Consider the following 19,284-nt stretch of genomic DNA (forward strand, 5'->3'; position numbering starts at 1 on the left):
GGTCCATGGTCCAGTGGAACCACAACACCCGCACACGCCAGTCAGTCCGGGCGTGTGCATAACAATCAGCCAGGTCACCATCTGTTGTGACACTGGTCACTGGCACAGCACCACCTGCTTTGTGGTCCCCGTGCCTCTCCCCATTACCCTTAGCACTGACATTTGCTCCTGCTAGGGGATCCTCAGCAATATCACCCCGCAGCGTGATATGGCTGAGTTCTCCTGTACCTTCCAGTACATCATCATCATCATCATTATCAGCAGGTAAAGCATTGACATTCACAGTATCAGCATTAACCTTACCAACCGTATCAGATCGAGGAGGGGGGTCAGGGACATAATAAGCAAACATCCTCCCCAAATCAGTTCCCAACAAAACATTTGCAGGTAGATTTTCAGATACTCCCACTTCCTTCATCCCACTCCCCGCACCCCAATCAATAAAAACCCGGGCCATGGGCAAGGGGCATCGGAAGCCCCCAATCCCGGTGACAGTCAGGGTCTTTCCCGGAATAAGCGCTTCAGCGGACACCAGTTCGGGTCGGATGAGGGTTCGTTCAGCCCCAGTGTCCTTGAGGCCTACAGTGACAGTGTCCCCTACCATGACAGACTGCAAGTTTTCACAGGCCCTCCCAACCGGCCCACCCACCAAAAGAACTGATGCATTAGGCCCTGGGGCCGTGGATGGAGGGTTCTTCCTCTGCTTCTCTGGGCAAGTGGCGCTGAGATGACCAGTCTGGTTGCAGAAATAACACCTGCGGGCATCAGATGCAGGCCGGGCATTGGTAACGGGGAAAAGGCCTCCGGAAGGTCGGCTGGCAGGGGCAGGAATGGTGGTTGATGGCTTACCCCCTTTCCAGCTGGCGACGACAGGCTTCCGCACCTCTGGTCTCCGGTTGGCCTCGTAGGTGTCTGCGATCTGCGCTGCTTTATTGGCATCTGGTGGCTCCCGATCCATCACGAACTGCCGTACCTCAGTCGGACACAGATGCAGGAACTGGTCTTTCACCATCAGATCCTTTAGCTGCTCAAAGGTGGTCGCTGACAGTCCTTGGATCCACTGCTCAAAGTTGGTTCGGAGCCCATGCACCACATCGCTGTAACTGTCGTGCGGTCCACGTTGGAGGTTCCGGAACTTTTTACGGTACACCTCAGGAGTCAGTTGGAACCTCTGGATTAGGGCCTGCTTAATGGCATCATAGTTCCCATCGAGGCTCTGAGGAAGAGCCACAAACACATCCAGAGCTTTGCCTCGCAGCCCTGCAGTTAAGTATCGCGCCCACTGTTCCTCAGGCAGCTGGTACTGTCTGCAAGTCTTTTCAACACCCCTCAGAAAGGTGTCGAGGTCGAAGTCCTTTTCCATCACCGGAAAATGCTCAGGACGGGGCTTAAACAGGGTCACATTGTTGGCCTCACTGCTACGTGAGGTGGATCCTGGGATCCCGAGTTGGGCCATCTGCAGTTCATGGGCCCTCTGGGCTTGGGCCTCTCGCTCTGCTGTCTCGGCCCTCTCGGCCTCCGCTCGCCGCTCGGCAGCCTCCTGGTGCTGCTGAATTACTTTCAGCAGTCCTTCATGATCCTCTGCAGGAAGTTGCTGTAGACCCATCTGCAGATACGGGTCCACGCTGCCCTGGTCGCTGACGCGGCGTGCATCTACAGGTGGGACCCCTGCAGCAGTCCTTCCATATCTCGGCTGACCCCTGGCCCTGCTGAGGTCTGGAGAAGGGCTTGCTCGGTATCCAGTTGCGCCAGTGCAGCAGCCATTTGTTCTTTGTTTTTGCCGAGGGGGTCAATGCCTTTGGTTATACATATTCCAATAAGAGTGTCCTTTTTCTGCTGGCTGCACCAGAACTCCCCAACTACGACCATGATCACCAAAATAAAAATAGAAAAGAAAAAACGAAGAAGGGTAGGGGTAACTGCTACACATACAGTATTGTCTCAGATCTAATAAACACTGAGTTCGATCTTCAAAACTTTTGTGCAGGGTCCAGGTAAGAACCGTGCAAGTTTTTAGTGAGAGGAATGATTGCTCAAACCAGATCACTAATGTCCTATGATCCCACCGCTTGCCACCAATTGTCAGGGAAACACACTTGGTCAGACCTTGCAGCCCTCTGGCGCCCCCTTATCCTGCTGGTCAAACACGGTATTGATCGGGGATAAGCACGGGCGCAGCTGCTCTAATTTATGTAAACTATTGTGGCACGTGATGTGACAGGACGTATATATACCACCAGTTCCTTCCAGGAACGTATATATACCTCCGTCCAGCCACCCTCAAACCACAATAATCACATAAATACTGGTATACTGCCACCACCGATCGCTTAACAGGTGGATCGGGTACTCGTTAGGTAACGTGAATTAGCGGGTGAGGAACGTGTTTGCTCGACATAGGACAAGAAGAACGAAGCTGGTAAATAATAATGATTTATTCCCGAAAGTGGGCAGTGTTTACAAAAGATATACAAGATATTATAAAAGAGACAATTTACATATATGCATAAACAGCTATTAAAATAAAAGGGATAAGTGATAGTAAAACCTGCGCCACGAGGTGATGGTCTCAGATTCTGTGGGGGAGGACGGCTCCCCGGAAATTAGATGTGATTCTTCCACGCAGCGAGGGGTGCATGCGTCTGACGTCCCAGGGCAAGAATGAATTAAAATGGCCGTTCTGGTTTTTAGTAAGGGGCCAAAACATTAGGAGACACCCATGTTTACCTCACACAGGGGCTCGGTTTTGTGAAACCAGCTGCATAAGACATAAAAATCCTTCAGATTTCATATCTTGGTATGGGGGGGTCCCACATCCAAGATGGAGACATCATGTTTGCCGTAACCACTATTCATGAAGATGGATATCAAATATGATATCTCTATGACGCTCAGAAGCTCAGAATCCATTTCCCAGGTTCCTGGTGGTCTCCCAGCCACGAAAACCACACCATCACAATTGGAAAAAGGTGAACATCTCAAAAATGTGGTCCCTGTGTTTGTGACAGTCATGTGCATTATTAAAATCGACATTAAAAGTTTGTACAGTTAGACAATAGGATCTTGGAGGCAATTTCCAGTTTAGACCAGAATGCTTGCTCTGGGCTGAGGCTTTATGGCGGTCATAAAAAATTCCTGGTTTGGGGAAAGCAAAGAAGTTCTATGTAGCCTCTTCCAAATGAGCAGGGGGTGGAGATTTAAGACATCTCTCATTTTTAAAACTAGGACAAAAATACATTTTGCCTGACAGCTACCCGGATTGACATCCGTTTCCTGGAACGCACTATGGAGATGACCCATGAAAGGAGACCTCCGCGTCTCGCTCCCGTCTTCCAAAGTCCAGTCTCACAACCTGCACTCCGCCGGGTGTCTTCTCCAGAACCAATGCAAATTGACCAAGCCAAGATGGTCAAGTCTCTCCAGGTGACCAGTCGTGCCGTGGGAAGTAGCTTCTATTGTGGCAATATAGAGCATCAGATCCGCTCTTGCCAGGTGAGACCGGGAAACTCCAGTGTCTAGGACCGCTCGGAGAGGTCGTCCTAGACAAGAGTTCTTCCTCTCCGCCCTTGACTCTGTCTGTTTCCGTTACCAGTGGTGAGACCCGCTTCTTCGAGACTGCCCATCTGGATTCCGGAGCCGCTGGGAATCTCATTCAACAGACCATTGTGGAGCATTTTCAGATTCCTACCATACATCTGGCAGATCCTTTAGCAGTTTACTCTGTGGATGAAAAACTTCTCCCTGAAACCATCTTGTTGGTCACTGAGCCAGTAACTCTTCAGGTGGGAATGCTGCACTCGGAGAAGATCTCCTTTTATGTACTGTCCGGTCTCTCTCATCCCATCTTGCTTGGCCTGCCTTGGTTACAGAGACATAAGCCCGTCCTGAATTGGAGCTCGGGAGAGGTGCTCTGTTGGGGGCAGGAATGCCATAACACCTGTCCGGTTCCAGTTCGTCCTGCTCGACCCCCGTCTACTCCGGCTAACCTACCTGACTTGCCTGCACCACACTGGTCCTATGCAGACGTTTTTGATAAAAAGGAGGCAGAGACACTACCACCTCATAGGCTGTATGATTGCCCCATTGACCTAATACCTGGTGCCTCAACTCCTCGGGGGCGAATCTACCCCTTGTCGCTAGCCGAAACCCGTGCCATGTCTGAATATATTGAAGAAAATCTTGCTAGGGGATTTATCCAGAAATCCACTTCTCCGGCTGGAACAGGATTCTTCTTCGTCAAGAAGAAGGACAGCTCTCTTCATCCTCGTATTGACTATAGGGGTCTAAACCAGATTGCCATCAAGAATAAGTACCCCCTGCCTCTCATCTCCGAGCTGTTTGACAGCTTAAAGGGCGCCAAGATCTTCACTAAGCTCGACGTGCGTGGGGCATACAATCTGGTCCGGATAAGCCAGGGAGACGAATGGAAGACGGCATTCAACACCCGGGATGGTCACTACATGTACCGCGTGATGCCCTTCGGTCTCTGCAATGCTCCAGCCATCTTCCAGGAGTTGGTAAACAATATCTTTCGAGATCTCCGGTATTCCTGCGTGGTAGTGTACCTGGACGATATCTTGGTGTTCTCCCCTGATCTGCCCTCTCACCGGAGGGATGTTCGTCAGGTACTGCTGAGGCTCCGGAGTAATCACCTGTATGCCAAGTACGAGAAATGCCTCTTTGAGCAGACCTCCCTGCCATTTCTGGGGTATATCATCTCGGAGACCGGACTGCGGATGGATCTCGAGAGGGTGTCTGCCGTCTTAAAGTGGCCCCGACCTGAGGGGTTGAAGGCCATTCAGCGGTTTCTGGGATTCGCTAACTATTACCGCCTCTTCATTCCTCATTTTTCCTCCCGGACAGCTCCCACCTCTGCTCTTAGCCGTAAGGGAGAAAATCCCAGGGAGTGGTCTCCCGAGGCAGAGAAGGCCTTTATCTCTCTTAAACAAGCTTTCTCCTCCGCTCCTGTGCTGCACCATCCTGATGGCAATAAACAGTTCTTCCTGGAGGTTGATGCCTCTTCCTCCGGAGCAGGAGCAGTGCTCACCCAGAAATCCTCGTCCGGGCGAATGGTGACCTGCGGCTTCTTCTCCAAACTCTTCTCTCCAGCCGAGCGTAATTACTCCATAGGAGATCGTGAACTGCTGGCCATCGAATTAGCGCTGGAGGAGTGGCGCTACTTGCTTGAGGGGGCTCTGCACCCGGTGGTCATCAACACTGATCATAAAAACCTCGCGTATTTGCAGACCGCCCAGAGACCAAACCCGAGTCAGGCCAGATGGTCTTTGTTCTTTGCTCGATTCTGTTTCAACCTCCATTACCGCCCGGCAGAAAAGAACATTAAAGCTGATGCTCTATCCCGCTCTTTTCTGTCTTCCGACCTGGAGGAAGAGCCTCTGCACATCATTGATCCCTCCAGAATTATGATTGTTGCTCCATTTGACCTGTCTCATCTTCCCCATGGTAGCGGCTCAGGATCAGAAGAGGGTCTTACTCTGGGGCCATTCATCCAAACTGGCTGGCCATGCCGGCCAGAGGAAGACATACAGTTAGGTCCATATATATTTGGACAGAGACAACATTTTTCTAATTTTGGTTCCAGCCATTACCACAATGAATTTTAAACAAAACAATTCAGATGCAGTTGAAGTTCAGACTTTCAGCTTTCATTTGAGGGTATCCACATTAAAATTGGATGAAGGGTTTAGGAGTTTCAGCTCCTTAACATGTGCCACCCTGTTTTTAAAGGGACCAAAAGTAATTGGACAATTGACTCCAAGGCTATTTCATGGACAGGTGTGGGCAATCCCTTCGTTATGTCATTCTCAATTAAGCAGATAAAAGGCCTGGAGTTGATTTGAGGTGTGGTGCTTGCATTTGGAAAGTTTTGCTGTGAAGTAAACATGCGGTCAAAGGAGCTCTCCATGCAGGTGAAACAAGCCATCCTTAAACTGCAAAAACAGAAAAAACCCATCTGAGAAATTGCTACAATATTAGGAGTGGCAAAATCTACAGTTTGGAACATCCTGAGAAAGAAAGAAAGCACTGGTGAACTCATCAATGCAAAAAGACCTGGGCGCCCACGGAAGACAACAGTGGTGGATGATCGCAGAATAATCTCCATGGTGAAGAGAAACCACTTCACAACAGCCAACCAAGTGAACAACACTCTCCAGGAGGTAGGCGTTTCAATATCCAAATCTACCATAAAGAGAAGACTGCATGAAAGTAAATACAGAGGGTTCACTGCACGGTGCAAGCCACTCATAAGCATCAAGAAGAAAAAGGCTAGACTGGACTTTGCTAAAAAAACATCTAAAAAAGCCAGCACAGTTCAGGAAGAACATTCTTTGGACAGATGAAACCAAGATCAACCTCTACCAGAATGATGCAAAGAGAGAAGTATGGCGAAGGCGTGGTACAGCTCATGATCCAAAGCATACCACATCATCTGTAAAACACGGCGGAGGCAGTGTGATGGCTTGGGCATGCATGGCTGCCAGTGGCACTGGGTCACTAGTGTTTATTGATGATGTGACACAGGACAGAAGTAGCCGAATGAATTCTGATGTATTCAGAGCCATACTGTGTGTTCAGATCCAGCCAAATGCAGCCAAACTGATTGGTCGTCGTTTCATACTACAGATGGACAATGACCCAAAACATAAAGCCAAAACAACCCAGGAGTTTATTAAAGCAAAGAAGTGGAATATTCTTGAATGGCCAAGTCAGTCACCTGATCTCAACCCAATTGAGCATGCATTTCACTTGTTAAAGACTAAACTTCAGACAGAAAGGCCCACAAACAAACAGCAACTGAAAACCACCGCAGTAAAGGCCTGGCAGAGCATCAAAAAGGAGGAAACACAGCGCCTGGTGATGTCCATGAGTTCAAGACTTCAGGCAGTCATTGCCAACAAAGGGTTTTCAACCAAGTACTAGAAATGAACATTTTATTTACAATTATTTAATTTGTCCAATTACTTTTGGTCCCTTTAAAAACAGGGTGGCACATGTTAAGGAGCTGAAACTCCTAAACCCTTCATCCAATTTTAATGTGGATACCCTCAAATGAAAGCTGAAAGTCTGAACTTCAACTGCATCTGAATTGTTTTGTTTAAAATTCATTGTGGTAATGTCTAGAACCAAAATTAGAAAAATGTTGTCTCTGTCCAAATATATATGGACCTAACTGTATCTGCTCATTACCCGGCACTATTGGTGGCCCACCCTGTGCAAGGATGTTGCGTATTTTGTCGCGGCTTGTTCCTCTTGTGCCCGTAACAAGATACCCAGGCACCTTCCAGCCGGTCGTCTCCTTCCTCTTCCTGTGCCTTCCGCTCCGTGGCAACATATTGCAATGGATTTCATCACGGATCTTCCTGTATTGGCCACTTGTACTGTCATTTGGGTGATCACCGACCACTTCTCCAAGATGGCTCACTTCATTTCTCTGCCTGGTCTTCTGTCTGCACCTGTGCTGGCTAAGGACTTTATCCGTCACATCTTCCGTCTCCACGGCTTACCCCTCCACATTGTCTCGGACCGAGGAGATCAGTTCACTTCTCGCTTTTGGAGAGCCATGTGCAAGCTGCTGGATGTCTTTTTGCATTTCTCTTCTGCCTACCATCCTCAGTCCAGTGGTCAAGTGGAACGTATCAATCAGATCCTTACCAACTTTCTTCGGCACTTTGTCAAAGCTCACAATAGCGATTGGGTTGAGCTCCTACCCTGGGCCGAGTTTTCCTATAACAACCATGTAAGTGAGTCCTCTGCTAAATCTCCATTTTTCGTGGTCTACGGTCAAAACCCTGGATTCCATTTCCAGTCTCCGCTTCAGTGGACAATCCTGCCGCGGAGTCTCTCGTCAGTGAATTTTCTGCAATTTGGGAGTACACTAGATCTGCGCTTCTTCAGTCCTCCGAGCGGATGAAGAAACATGCTGATAAGAGACATCTGGATCCACCTCAATTCTTTCCGGGAGACAAGGTCTGGCTTTCCTCCAAATATGTCCGTCTCAAGATTCCATCATATAAGTTGGGTAAGCGGTTCATCAGTCCGTTCGAGATCCTGAATCAAATAAATCCAGTGGCTTACAAGCTGAAACTCCTGGCCTCCTTATGGATCCCCAACTCCTTTCATGTGTCTCTCCTCAAACCTGTTGTCTTTAATTCAATTCTTTCTCTGACAATCCAGGTACCGCTCCAGCTCTAAGCTCCGCTGAGGACGTCTTTGAGGTAGAGAACATTTTGGCCATCAAGAGGGTAAGAGGAAAGATTTTCTTTCTTGTGGATTGGAAGGGGTTTAGTCCTGAGGAGAAATCTTGGGAGCCCAGGGAGAACATTCATGCCCCTCGTCTTCTTGAAAAATTTCTTGCGGGCCTAAAGAAGAGGGGGCGTAAAGAGGGGGAGGGGGGTACTGTAGCATCGGCGTCTTTGCCTCCTGCCAGGCAGAGATGCCGTTTCCCTCACAGCCGCAGTCCTGGTCCGGCGCCCTCCAGCTCCCCTGCTGCTGCTGTTGCGCGCAGCTTCCCGGGCAGTGTGCTTAGGGCGTGAGCACCCTCCCTCTTAAAGGAGCCGCGTGCGCCATCCTAAAGAGTCCCCGGCCAATGGCCGGAGAACCACTCCTATATAGAGCACCTCCTCCAAAATGGAGGTGCCTGTGCAAGGTTGTTGTTTGTGTGCTAACACTCTGCTCAGCCCTCAGGTTCCAGTACCTGCCAGCCTATCAGCCGTGCCTGCCGGCCTGTCTACCCGGATCACCTGTCAGACCACCTGTCATGTCCGCCTGCCTGTCCACCGGATCACCTGTCAGGCCACCTGCCGTGTCCGCCTGCTTGCCTACCTGGATCACCTGTCTGGCTACCTGCCGAGCCCGTCTGCCTACCCGGACCATCCGTCAAGCTACCTGCCGTGCTCATTCACTGTACCAGTCAGCTTCAGCCATCTGACCCATGGGAGTCGCCTGCTCTCAAACAAGATCGGTCCCAGAGTGGCACCTGGTCCACCTGCCCGGTCCCTCCCTGGTTCACGGAGTCGATTAAGCCATGCGGCCAGGGTCGGTCCGAGTTGGCACTTAGTTACGCCACTCCTTGCATCTCAGCACAGAGGTTCCACCACCCGGACCCGTAACAATATGTATCTCCCGGCATGAGTATAGATCCAGGCTCAGCTGGACCTTTTATGCCAAAGGGGCGCCCTGCCCACACACTCCCCTGTGATGACCTCACGTGGGCACCTTCATGGTTTTTATTAAATCTCTAACTTCTGCGATAACTTTTCGCTGGTTGATTGCAGAAGTTAGAAAGTGACGCCATATTTTAATTGCAAAATTTACCTTTCTTTAGACACCAGACATGACCTGGCTGCTGTCCGTTATTTTTGTACTTTTGCGTTATGGCTCACCGGCAGGGCGTACAGATACGGAAAAATATGCGAATTGTTCCTAAGCTAACCCTGCCGCTAAAAATATGTGTCCCATTGCGATCGGAATTATAGAACTTACGATATTCCATATTTCGTGTCGGTGCCTACGAGACTGCAGATTCGACACATGTGCAAATGAGAATGACCCGGCTATTGTGAGGAGTGTGGTAGATTTCCTTTGAACCTTATCTAGAAGTTTCCTGCCCATTCAGTCTCTGGCCCATATGCTCAAATGTGTCTATTTGTCACCCATGTCTCTACATTTGGTATGGTAATTAGCCTGGGTATTTGGCCACTTCTTTTGTGCCCTGCCACTTCGCATAGAAGCAGCCTTTCTAGATTGCTAGCTCCTTCTTCTGTAACAAATAGTATAGGGGGGGGGGGAGACTTCTAGCATTTTCTATGACAAGTTAAAAGAAGCTATTTGTAAGCTGCCCACTTTATATACTTGAAAGTACAGATCACAGATGCAAGTGGCTGAGCAATTGCAAAAAAAAAATCTATGGCAAAGCTACTTCAGGAAAAAGACAGCCAGATTTTTCTTGAAATGACTTGGCCGGCATCTTAAAGACGCAATGTGCACATAGCCAAACAAGCATCATAATTGAAGTTTTCCCCATACCTGCTGTCCTAGTTCTAGAGCAGACAACTGTTTTGTCCAGCTAAAAAAAAAATTATTACAGCTGAATCAATCAGGAAAACAGAATGAAAACTGATCAAAAAGTTACACTTTTCCTAAACTGCAACCAATAAAAATTTTTCATTCTCCTTCACGTTCCCCACAAAAAAGCCACCATACATTTCAATAGATCGAAACATAAAAATGTTGTGGGTCTTTAAATGTAGCAGAAGAAACAAAGAGATTTCATTGTCCAAGAGTATAGAAACAAAACATACTTCCCTGTGTGAGCTCTTTGATGTTCATGAAGTTATATGTGGGTAAAACATTTCTAAACATCCCGAATATAATCATAACATAGCACCTATATGAGTTATGTGATGATCAATAAGATATGATCTCCTATTTTTCTGACATTCTGTGCATGAAAATTACTTCATCCCTGTGTGACTTCTTTGATGTCTGACCAAATGTATTTTAGCCTTATAACATTGTCCGCATTCTGAACATGAATACGGCTTCTCCCCGGTGTGGCTTCTCTGATGTATAACCAAGGCTGATTTATGGCTAAAACATTTCCCACATTCTGAACATGAAAATGGTTTTTCCCCCGTGTGAATTCTCTGATGTATAGTAAGAGTTGATTTCTGTTTAAAACATTTTCCGCAATCTAAACAGGAGTACGGCTTCTCCCCTGTGTGACTTCTTTGATGTCTGACAAGATCTATTTTAGCTTTATAACAATTTTCACATTCTGAACATGAATACGGCTTCTCCCCTGTATGGCTTCTCTGATGTATAACAAAAGTAGATTTATGGCTAAAACATTTCCCACATTCTGAACATGAAAATGGTTTTTCCCCCGTGTGAGTTCTCTGATGTATAGTAAGAGTTGATTTCTGTTTAAAACATTTTCCGCAATCCAAACATGAATGCGGCTTCTCTACTGAGTGAATTTTTTGATGATTAACAAGATCTAATCTTGAATTAAAACATTTCCCACATTCTGAACATGAATATGGCTTCTCTTCTGTGTGACTTCTTTGATGTTTAATGAAATCTTCTTTGGTTCTAAAACATTTTCCACATTGTGAACAAAAAAATGGCTTCTCCCTTGCGTGAATTCTGTGATGTATAGCAACAGTTGTCTTACGTGTAAAGCTTTTCCCACATTCTGAGCAGGAGTATGGCTTCTCCCTTATCTGAGCTTTTCTTTCGTTAACATCACTTCTGTGACTTTTACTTTGCTTGACAGTCTGTGGTGAATCGAAGGATAGGACCTGTTGTTCAGATGATAGATCTTTGTTTTGGAGGGCTGAGAGTGTATCTGGAATAATGGCATGCTCTTCATATGAAGCTGGGGTGATACCAAGATCTTCTACTTTACATTCTGAAGATCTCAAATATCTCCTGGTGAAGTCATCTAGCAAAAATAAAAGCAGACTTATTTTGTAATATTATAACCATAACATTATGTTGTTAAAGGGGTTTTCCCCTTTCAGAAAATCCTGTCCCTGAGCACAGTTAGTTTTTTTTTAACAATCTGCGCTTTACTCATTGTCCCTGGGGCAACCGGTGTAAATGAACAGCTGAACTTATCAATGAAGGTATACACCATCTATGAGGCCATCTAACCTAGTGGTTAGCTATCATAAATAAATGCAATAAGGGTAAAGTTACCTATATATTCAGTCACCAAGATGTAGTGTCCTCCCCATCCCAATGCCGTTTCGCCAATGCTTCTTCTGGGGGAGCCACTACCATCAGGCCTCATAGATGGTGTATACCTTAATTGATAAGTTCAGCTGTTCATTTATCTACAGCACTATGCACTTGCACTTTATATGGGTTACTGAAGGTCAATACTCTGTATTTTGATTGCTATGGGACTCATTAAATCACATTTACCAGTATATATTTAATCTATTGATATTAATCATGAATTATAACAATATTTGGATCATTTTCCCTATTGGAAAGTCCTCTGTCATTGTGAAGACCCAGGGTCTTCAGTGGGTGTAACGCTACTCAGACAACAAAGTGTGAGGGTTAAACAGAGTGGCAATACTTTATTGAACCACAAAGCGGACAATAAACACATAGAACAGTCCCAGCAAATACCCAAGATGGTACAACCTTACACAGTCTCGCCCTTCTTTCTCTGCCCGTCTGGGATAGAACAGCTGTGACTTTTGGACTTCCAGGGCCAACTACCTCAACCAGTGGCCCCCCGCTTCTGGCGGGCCCCCACACAGAGAAGGTAGCGGCAAGCTTAGGAAGATAGCAGTCCATCGAGGTACAAGACCAGGAGACTCTAGGCTCCCAACCTGGCCTCTCCGAGAGTTTCCATGGGGCCAGATGACCGGTGGGTCCCAATCTGGCTTCTCCGAATGTCTTCATGGGTTCCAGGCAACCGGTGGGTCTCTCCTGGCAACCCCAGACAACATATCCATGGGGCCAGGTGACTTTTTCGTCCTAACCTGGTCTCCCCCAAAGTATCTATGGTCTCTCTGATGTCAATGGAGCAGATCTGTATCTTTCCAGTCAGGGCCATACCCTTAGGACGGAATCATGTAGAATCCAGATCTGTGTCTCTTTGGAAGCCATGCTATCCATCTACTTTCCTGAAGGATGTCTCCCATTCTCCTTGTAAAGTCTTTCTGATCCTCCTTGCAGCACTATAGACATCCCTGTTTATATTTACATCTGTGTAAGATCATCAGTCAGAGATAAAGGTGCATGGCTCACCAGGTCTCATTGTTTGAGCTAATCAATTTACATAGTTGGTATCACAGGGGCTATTATAAATAAACCTCTAGCTGACTTTTAGTACAATTTGTCATTAGCATAGTAAACATGATTGTTTCCAAAGAAATAGAATTCAACATTCAGGGTTATACAAATACTGGTCTGCTCTTATTGACCAGAGAAATACACAAAGATAATAGTGTATGTCTCTTGGATTAAGAAATCTAAACGTCTGGCTTATTAAGATTTTAGGCTGTATCGTCACAGTCATCTATTATATCCTCTAGGAATTAATAACTTATCCAGTGATGATTTGAGCCTGTTTTGGGGTTACTATTCCCTCTTGTTGTATGTGTTCCTCTTTTGTGGAGGTTGTTACCCTGTCTTTTTTTAATTGTTTTTATATTTGGTCAAATAAAAATTATACATTTTAAATTTAAAGCTGGTATCTCTTTTCATCTAGACAGCTAGTTATTTGCTGATTTAGATTTAGGTTATACATAAGTGGAGGAATAATTTAGAAAACCATAAATGTGCAGCTAACAAATCCTGAGAAAACACAGCTCATAAAATGGAGCACAAACTTATTTCAGCCGGTGACTGAAAATAATCTAGAAACTTCTCTGTATCTAGTGGTCACTACTCACCTGGGTGGTCATATGTAGGAATCTCCTCTTTACACCGCTCATCACCCCTCACATATGTCTCTGTAGTATTAATATGGGTCAGATCTTCACCCTGAAACAAATATTGTAAAAGTCACAGACAGATGGAGAAGTCCCATCTATGATCAGCTCTAATCCTGCCATCTCCACCGTTCTCATTACACAAGTATAAAACATATAATACTGGTGGATAAAACAAGACTGAGCACAAGACCTTCACAGCCGTCTACACATCATAGGGGAGATCTCATGACACCTTCTCTCCATCTACCTGATGATCCTGAGGAACATTGGGATCTTCTTGTTTACAGTCCTGTGGAAGAAGAGGACGGGGACATCTCTCTGGTGTTGTCCTCTTACTGGATAGATCTGGAGGAAACACATACAGGGGCTGAATTCATTCTTTACATACAGATAATTATAGGCCGTGTGTATTTAGTCCTGTCTATTACCTGGTGATGTGAGGGGCTGGGGAACCTCCATCATGACGTCCTTGTACAGATCTTTGTGTCCTTCTAAATACTCCCACTCCTCCATGGAGAAATAGACAGCGACATCCTGACACCTTATAGGAACCTGACACATACAATGATACCGTCATCCTCCCGATCCCTTCATAGCGTTACTGTATAATGTCCCAGCATTCCCAGCAGTGTCACCTCTCCAGTCAGCAGCTCAATCATCTTGTAGGCGAGTTCTAGGATCTTCTGCTCATTGATGTCCTCATGTATCAGGGAGTGAGGTGGAGACCTCGTGATTGGGCTCAGGGGTCTTCCCCATCCCTCAGACACAGGGTCCTGACAGCGCTCACTAGAGGTCTTCTTCACTACTGTGTAATCCTGGTTATAGAGAGACACATTAATAAATCTCCCTCCAGACATTTCCAGAGTCCTCACCTCTCCAGTTCTGTCCATCTGTTATTCCCTTAGATAAGAATGATGTAATGTGACGTCATCAGAATCTCTCACCTCTCCAGTAAGCCGGAAGAGGATCTCTAGGGTGAGGTGGAATATCCTCTCCGCCATCTTGTCTCTGTCCATATCCATCTTTGATGGGTCAATCAGGAAAACTCTCCTAGGGCTCGCACTTATCAGCGTAAATAAAATTGCTCCGATGTTGTTCCTGAAAAGTAAGACGAGTGTCATGCGAATACAATGCGATTTTTCTCACCTATCATCCGTATGCAACATACAGTAATTCTCTTGTCATTAAACCTAGTTTTCTAACTTATAAAACAATCTTAAATACAGATATAGATGATTGATAGAAATATGTGAGATATATAATCAGCGCTTTGTGTGCGTAGTTTTCTGTAATTAGCTAATAAATAAAAGAAAAAAAAATGACGTGGGGTCCCTCCTATTTTTTTTACTAACCAGCAAAGGCTAAACAGACAGCTGATATTAATAGGATGAGGAAGGGTCCATGGATATTGGCCCCCTCCCAGACTAACAACACCAGCCCTCAGCCGCCCCAGAAATGACGCATCCATTAGATGCACCAGTTCTGGCACTTAGCCTCGGCTCTTCCCGCTTGCCCTGGTGCGTTGGAAAGCGGGGTAATGATTTTGGGGTAGAAGTCAGCTGACATCAAGCCCAGGAGTTAGTAATGGAGAGGCATCTATAAGACACCCTCATTACAAACCTGTAAGTTTAAAGCAAAATACACACACAGATAAAAGTCCTTTACTTGGACAAAGCGCTCCCAATCCTCTTTTACCCATTACCTTTAACAAATCAAATATTCCAAAGGGGTCTGTCGTAAATCCATCCCACAACGATCTCAAACTCTGCTACATCCGGATGGTGTGTTGAGTGGTGACATAAGCGACTGCTCAGCACATCACTAGCTGCCCCAACGCGCGTTTCGCTTTGTTAGCACATGGCCATGTACTAACAAATCAAAACGCATGTTGGGGCTGCGGTTTATTCCCAGGGGGATGATTCGGCTTTATGGGTAAGACTTGGCTGCTTTGATGTGGCCTTGTATTTGGAGGATTTGGGTGTTTTATAGATGTGTGAGGGGGAATTAAGCATAATACTAATGATAAAAGTACTATCATAGAAAGATTTATTCCCTTCTTACACTATCCTCCCCATTCATTTAACCATTTGTGTCTACCCATTTACTGAATCCTCCCCCCCTCCTTTTTTGTTACCGTCTATACTATATTTTTTTGTAATTTTTTTTTGTCTGCTGGTCACTTCATGACTTTTAGGCCATAGCCCCACTATCATTAGTATTCAGTCAGTATTTTTTCTCAGGAGTGGGAGATAAATGCAGAATTGGTGACTTCTTTCTATTCCACCTTTTCTCTGATTGTTCCTCACCCGGTTTTGGCTCCCACCCCTGAGAAAAAAATACTGATTGAATACTGACCAAATACTGATAGGGGGGCCATGGCCTTAGATTGTTTTTAGTGAGATATTTTGTACTAATAAAGGAAATATTACTTTTAACCTTTAAAACTCCAGTGGTTTGCCTTGTTTCTCTTCAAAAAAAAGCTCTGTCTGAACAAAACCTAAGTGTTGATATTTGTGAAAAAGTTGTAAAATGTAAAAATACATGTTGGTATTAACATAATGGGGAAAATCCTAATGTTCTCCCGTTATTTTACCAAGCAGTAAAGAGAGTAAAAAGAAACCTGAAAACCAAGGACAGGACTGACGTCTCCGCTGAGGACTGGAGGAGGTTCGGCCTGAATGCTGCACTCGTGGTGTGAACACGGACATATTAGATTATTTGTGGATATTCACGTGTCTTATTCTGGGTCATTTCTGGACTAAACACAGTTATTTTACTGGGCTGGTCCACGAAAAAGAACAGATTGTCCACGGACGACATTTATGAGCTGTATATTATATATGTATCCAGTATTTTGTGGTTTCTTTTACTCACTCTGGGATCTTTCTAGTTCTGCACAATTTACTTTCTGTAGGTAATTCTCACTCTGCTCTGCCCTCCGATTCTTTAGGAGGAACCTGAAGAGCTTGACGGCCTTTCAGGTAGTATAGGTCCGAGTTGCCATCTTCTAGTCTGTGGTTCGCGCTGTCTCTGCTCGCTCAGGAACCATTGGGAACCATTGGGGACTGCGGGGTCAGGATCTTTAGTCTGGACAGGAACCAGCAGGGGCAGTTGCAGTTTTTCAGCGTGTTTCCTATTTTCCCGAGTGAATTACTACACAAACAAAACAACGAAGTGTGAATAACGGCTAATCCTGCTAGAGAATAATGGAGACAGCACATACCTCCACCTGCAGAGCTGCCACCACATATATGGCTGCTCTGTGCACACAGGACCTGTGATGAGGTCACAGGAGGGGAGGAGTCAGGGGTCACATGATCAGGGGCCTCAGTGGAGGCAGGACTCTGCTGTGCTGGTTGTCATGGTGCTGGATGAGATGAAGTTTATGTGTGGGGTCAGGAGGGGTTTACAGTGTGGATGTAGCAGAGCTGTGTGTGTACGAGGTGTACGGAGCAGAGCCGTGTGTGTATGAGGTGTACGGAGCGGAGCCGTGTGTGTACAAGGTGTACGGAGCAGAGCCGCGTGTGTACGAGGTGTACGGAGCAGAGCCGTGTGTGTATGAGGTGTACGGAGCAGAGCCGCGTGTGTACGAGGTGTACGGAGCAGAGCCGCGTGTGTACGAGGTGTACGAAGCAGAGCCGTGTGTGTACGAGGTGTACGGAGCGGAGCCGCGTGTGTACGAGGTGTACGAAGCGGAGCCGGGTGTGTGCGAGGTGTACGGAGTGGAGCCTCGTGTGTTCGAGGTGTACGGAGCGGAGCCGCGTGTGTGCGAGGTGTACGGAACGGAGCCGCTTGTGTGCGAGGTGTACTGAGCGGAGCCGCGTGTGTACGAGGCGTACGGAGCAGAGCCGTGTGTGTACGAGGTGTACGGAGCAGAGCCGTGTGTGTACGAGGTGTACGGAGCAGAGCCGTGTGTACGAGATGTACGGAGTGGAGCCGTGCGTGTGCGAGGTGTACGGAGCGGAGCTGCGAGTGTACGAGGTGTACGGAGCGGAGCCGCGTGTGTACTAGGTGTACGGAGCGGAGCCGCGTGTGTACTAGGTGTACGGAGCGGAGCCGCGTGTGTACGGAGCGGAGCCGCGCGTGTGCGAGGCGTACGGAGCGGAGCCGCGCGCGTGCGAGGTGTACGGAGCGGAGCCGCGCGCGTGCGAGGCGTACGGAGCGGAGCCGCGTGTGTACGAGGCGTATTGAGCGGAGCCGCGTGTGTACGAGGCGTATTGAGCGGAGCCGCGTGTGTACGAGGCGTACGGAGCGGAGCCGCGTGTGTACGAGGTGTACGGAGCGGAGCCGCGTGTGTACGAGGTGTACGGAGCGGAGCCGCATGTGTACGAGGTGGACGGAGTGAAGCCGCGCGTGTATGAGGCGTACGGAGCAGAGCCGTGTGTACGAGATGTACGGAGTGGAGCCGTGCGTGTGCGAGGTGTACGGAGCGGAGCCGCGTGTGTACGAGGTGTACGAAGCGGAGCCGCGTGTGTACGGAGCGGAGCCGCGCGTGTGCGAGGCGTACGGAGCGGAGCCGCGCGTGTGCGAGGCGTACGGAGCGGAGCCGGGCGCGTGCGAGGCGTACGGAGCGGAGCCGCACGCGTGCGAGGCGTACGGAGCGGAGCCGCGTGTGTACGAGGCGTATTGAGCGGAGCCGCGTGTGTACGAGGTGTACGGAGCGGAGCCGCGTGTGTACGAGGTGTACGGAGCCGAGCCGCGTGTGTACGAGGTGTACGGAGCGGAGCCGCGTGTGTACGGAGCGGAGCCGTGCGTGTGCGAGGCGTACGGAGCGGAGCCGCGCGTGTGCGAGGCGTACGGAGCGGAGCCGCGCGTGTGCGAGGCGTACGGAGCGGAGCCGCGCGCGTGCGAGGCGTACGGAGCGGAGCCGCGCGCGTACGAGGCGTACGGAGCGGAGCCGCGCGTGTGCGAGGTGTACTGAGTGTGTACGAGGTGTACTGAGCGGAGCCGCATGTGTGCGAGGTGTACGGAGCGGAGCCTCGTGTGTTCGAGGTGTACGGAGCGGAGCCGCGTGTGTGCGAGGTGTACGGAACGGAGCCGCGTGTGTGCGAGGTGTACGGAACGGAGCCGCGTGTGTACGAGGTGTACTGAGCGGAGCCGCATGTGTACGAGGTGGACGGAGTGAAGCCGCGCGTGTATGAGGCGTACGGAGCAGAGCCGTGTGTACGAGATGTACGGAGTGGAGCCGTGCGTGTGCGAGGTGTACGGAGAAGAGCCACGTGCATCTGAGGTGTAGGGAGCGGAGCCGAGTGTGTAGGAGGTGTACGGAGCGGAGCCGCGTGTGTACAAGGTGTACGGAGCAGAGCCGGATGTGTAAGAGGTGTACGGAGCGGAGCCGCGCGCGTACGAGGTGTACGGAATAGAGCCTTTGGTGTACGGAGCGGAGCAGTGCGTGTACGAGGTGTATGGAGTGGAGCCACGCGTGTAACATAGTAATGTAGGTTGAATAAAGACCTCGGTCCATGAAGTTCAATCTTCCTCCCCTATTTGTACATTTTGTCTAATTTAACTGTAACTCACAATGTTATCTGTATCTAGGAAATCATTCAGCCCTACGTTGGGATTGCAGGATTTTATTTCTCTTTTTAAACATCCTAAAATGTTGTTTGCTTTTGCGGCTGCTGCTTGACATTGAGTACTGCTGCTCAGCTTACTTGTAACCAAAATATCCAAGTCCTTCTCCTGTACTGTAGTCCCGAGTATACTCCCATTTAATGTATATGTAACAATAGGATTACTCCGTCCTACATGCATTACTCTACATTGTGTTTGCCCATTCAGTCGTCTTATCCAGATTGTTCTG

At 47.9% G+C, this 19,284-nt stretch overlaps 1 protein-coding gene across 1 annotated transcript; it reads right to left on the reverse strand.

Annotated features, from left to right (window-relative positions):
- Positions 1-10,032: 10,032 nt before the first annotated feature.
- Positions 10,033-16,763, reverse strand: LOC141204982 (uncharacterized). Its single transcript, XM_073664027.1, has 8 exons — positions 16,705-16,763; positions 16,356-16,634; positions 14,426-14,579; positions 14,117-14,296; positions 13,910-14,033; positions 13,729-13,826; positions 13,440-13,530; positions 10,033-11,467 (listed from the first exon to the last, which is right to left on the reverse strand). The coding sequence occupies exons 3-8, from the start codon at positions 14,501-14,503 to the stop codon at positions 10,476-10,478; spliced, it is 1,563 nt and encodes a 520-aa protein (XP_073520128.1). The 5' UTR covers positions 14,504-14,579; positions 16,356-16,634; positions 16,705-16,763; the 3' UTR covers positions 10,033-10,475.
- Positions 16,764-19,284: the final 2,521 nt, after the last annotated feature.

The sequence above is a fragment of the Phyllobates terribilis genome, unplaced genomic scaffold, assembly GCF_046119375.1.
Source record: "Phyllobates terribilis strain yellow unplaced genomic scaffold, ASM4611937v1 Scaffold_136__1_contigs__length_4911898, whole genome shotgun sequence".
NCBI lineage: Eukaryota > Metazoa > Chordata > Amphibia > Anura > Dendrobatidae > Phyllobates > Phyllobates terribilis.

Excerpts from the sequence above, each read along its gene's own strand:
- LOC141204982 (XM_073664027.1), bottom strand. The coding sequence starts at position 14,503 with ATGGATATGGACAGAGACAAGATGGCGGAGAGGATATTCCACCTCACC. Across the intron at positions 14,297-14,425 it reads TCTTCCGGCTTACTGGAGAG|GATTACACAGTAGTGAAGAA; the intron begins GTGAGAGATTCT and ends CTCTATAACCAG. Across the intron at positions 13,531-13,728 it reads ATGTTCCTCAGGATCATCAG|GGTGAAGATCTGACCCATAT; the intron begins GTAGATGGAGAG and ends TATTTGTTTCAG.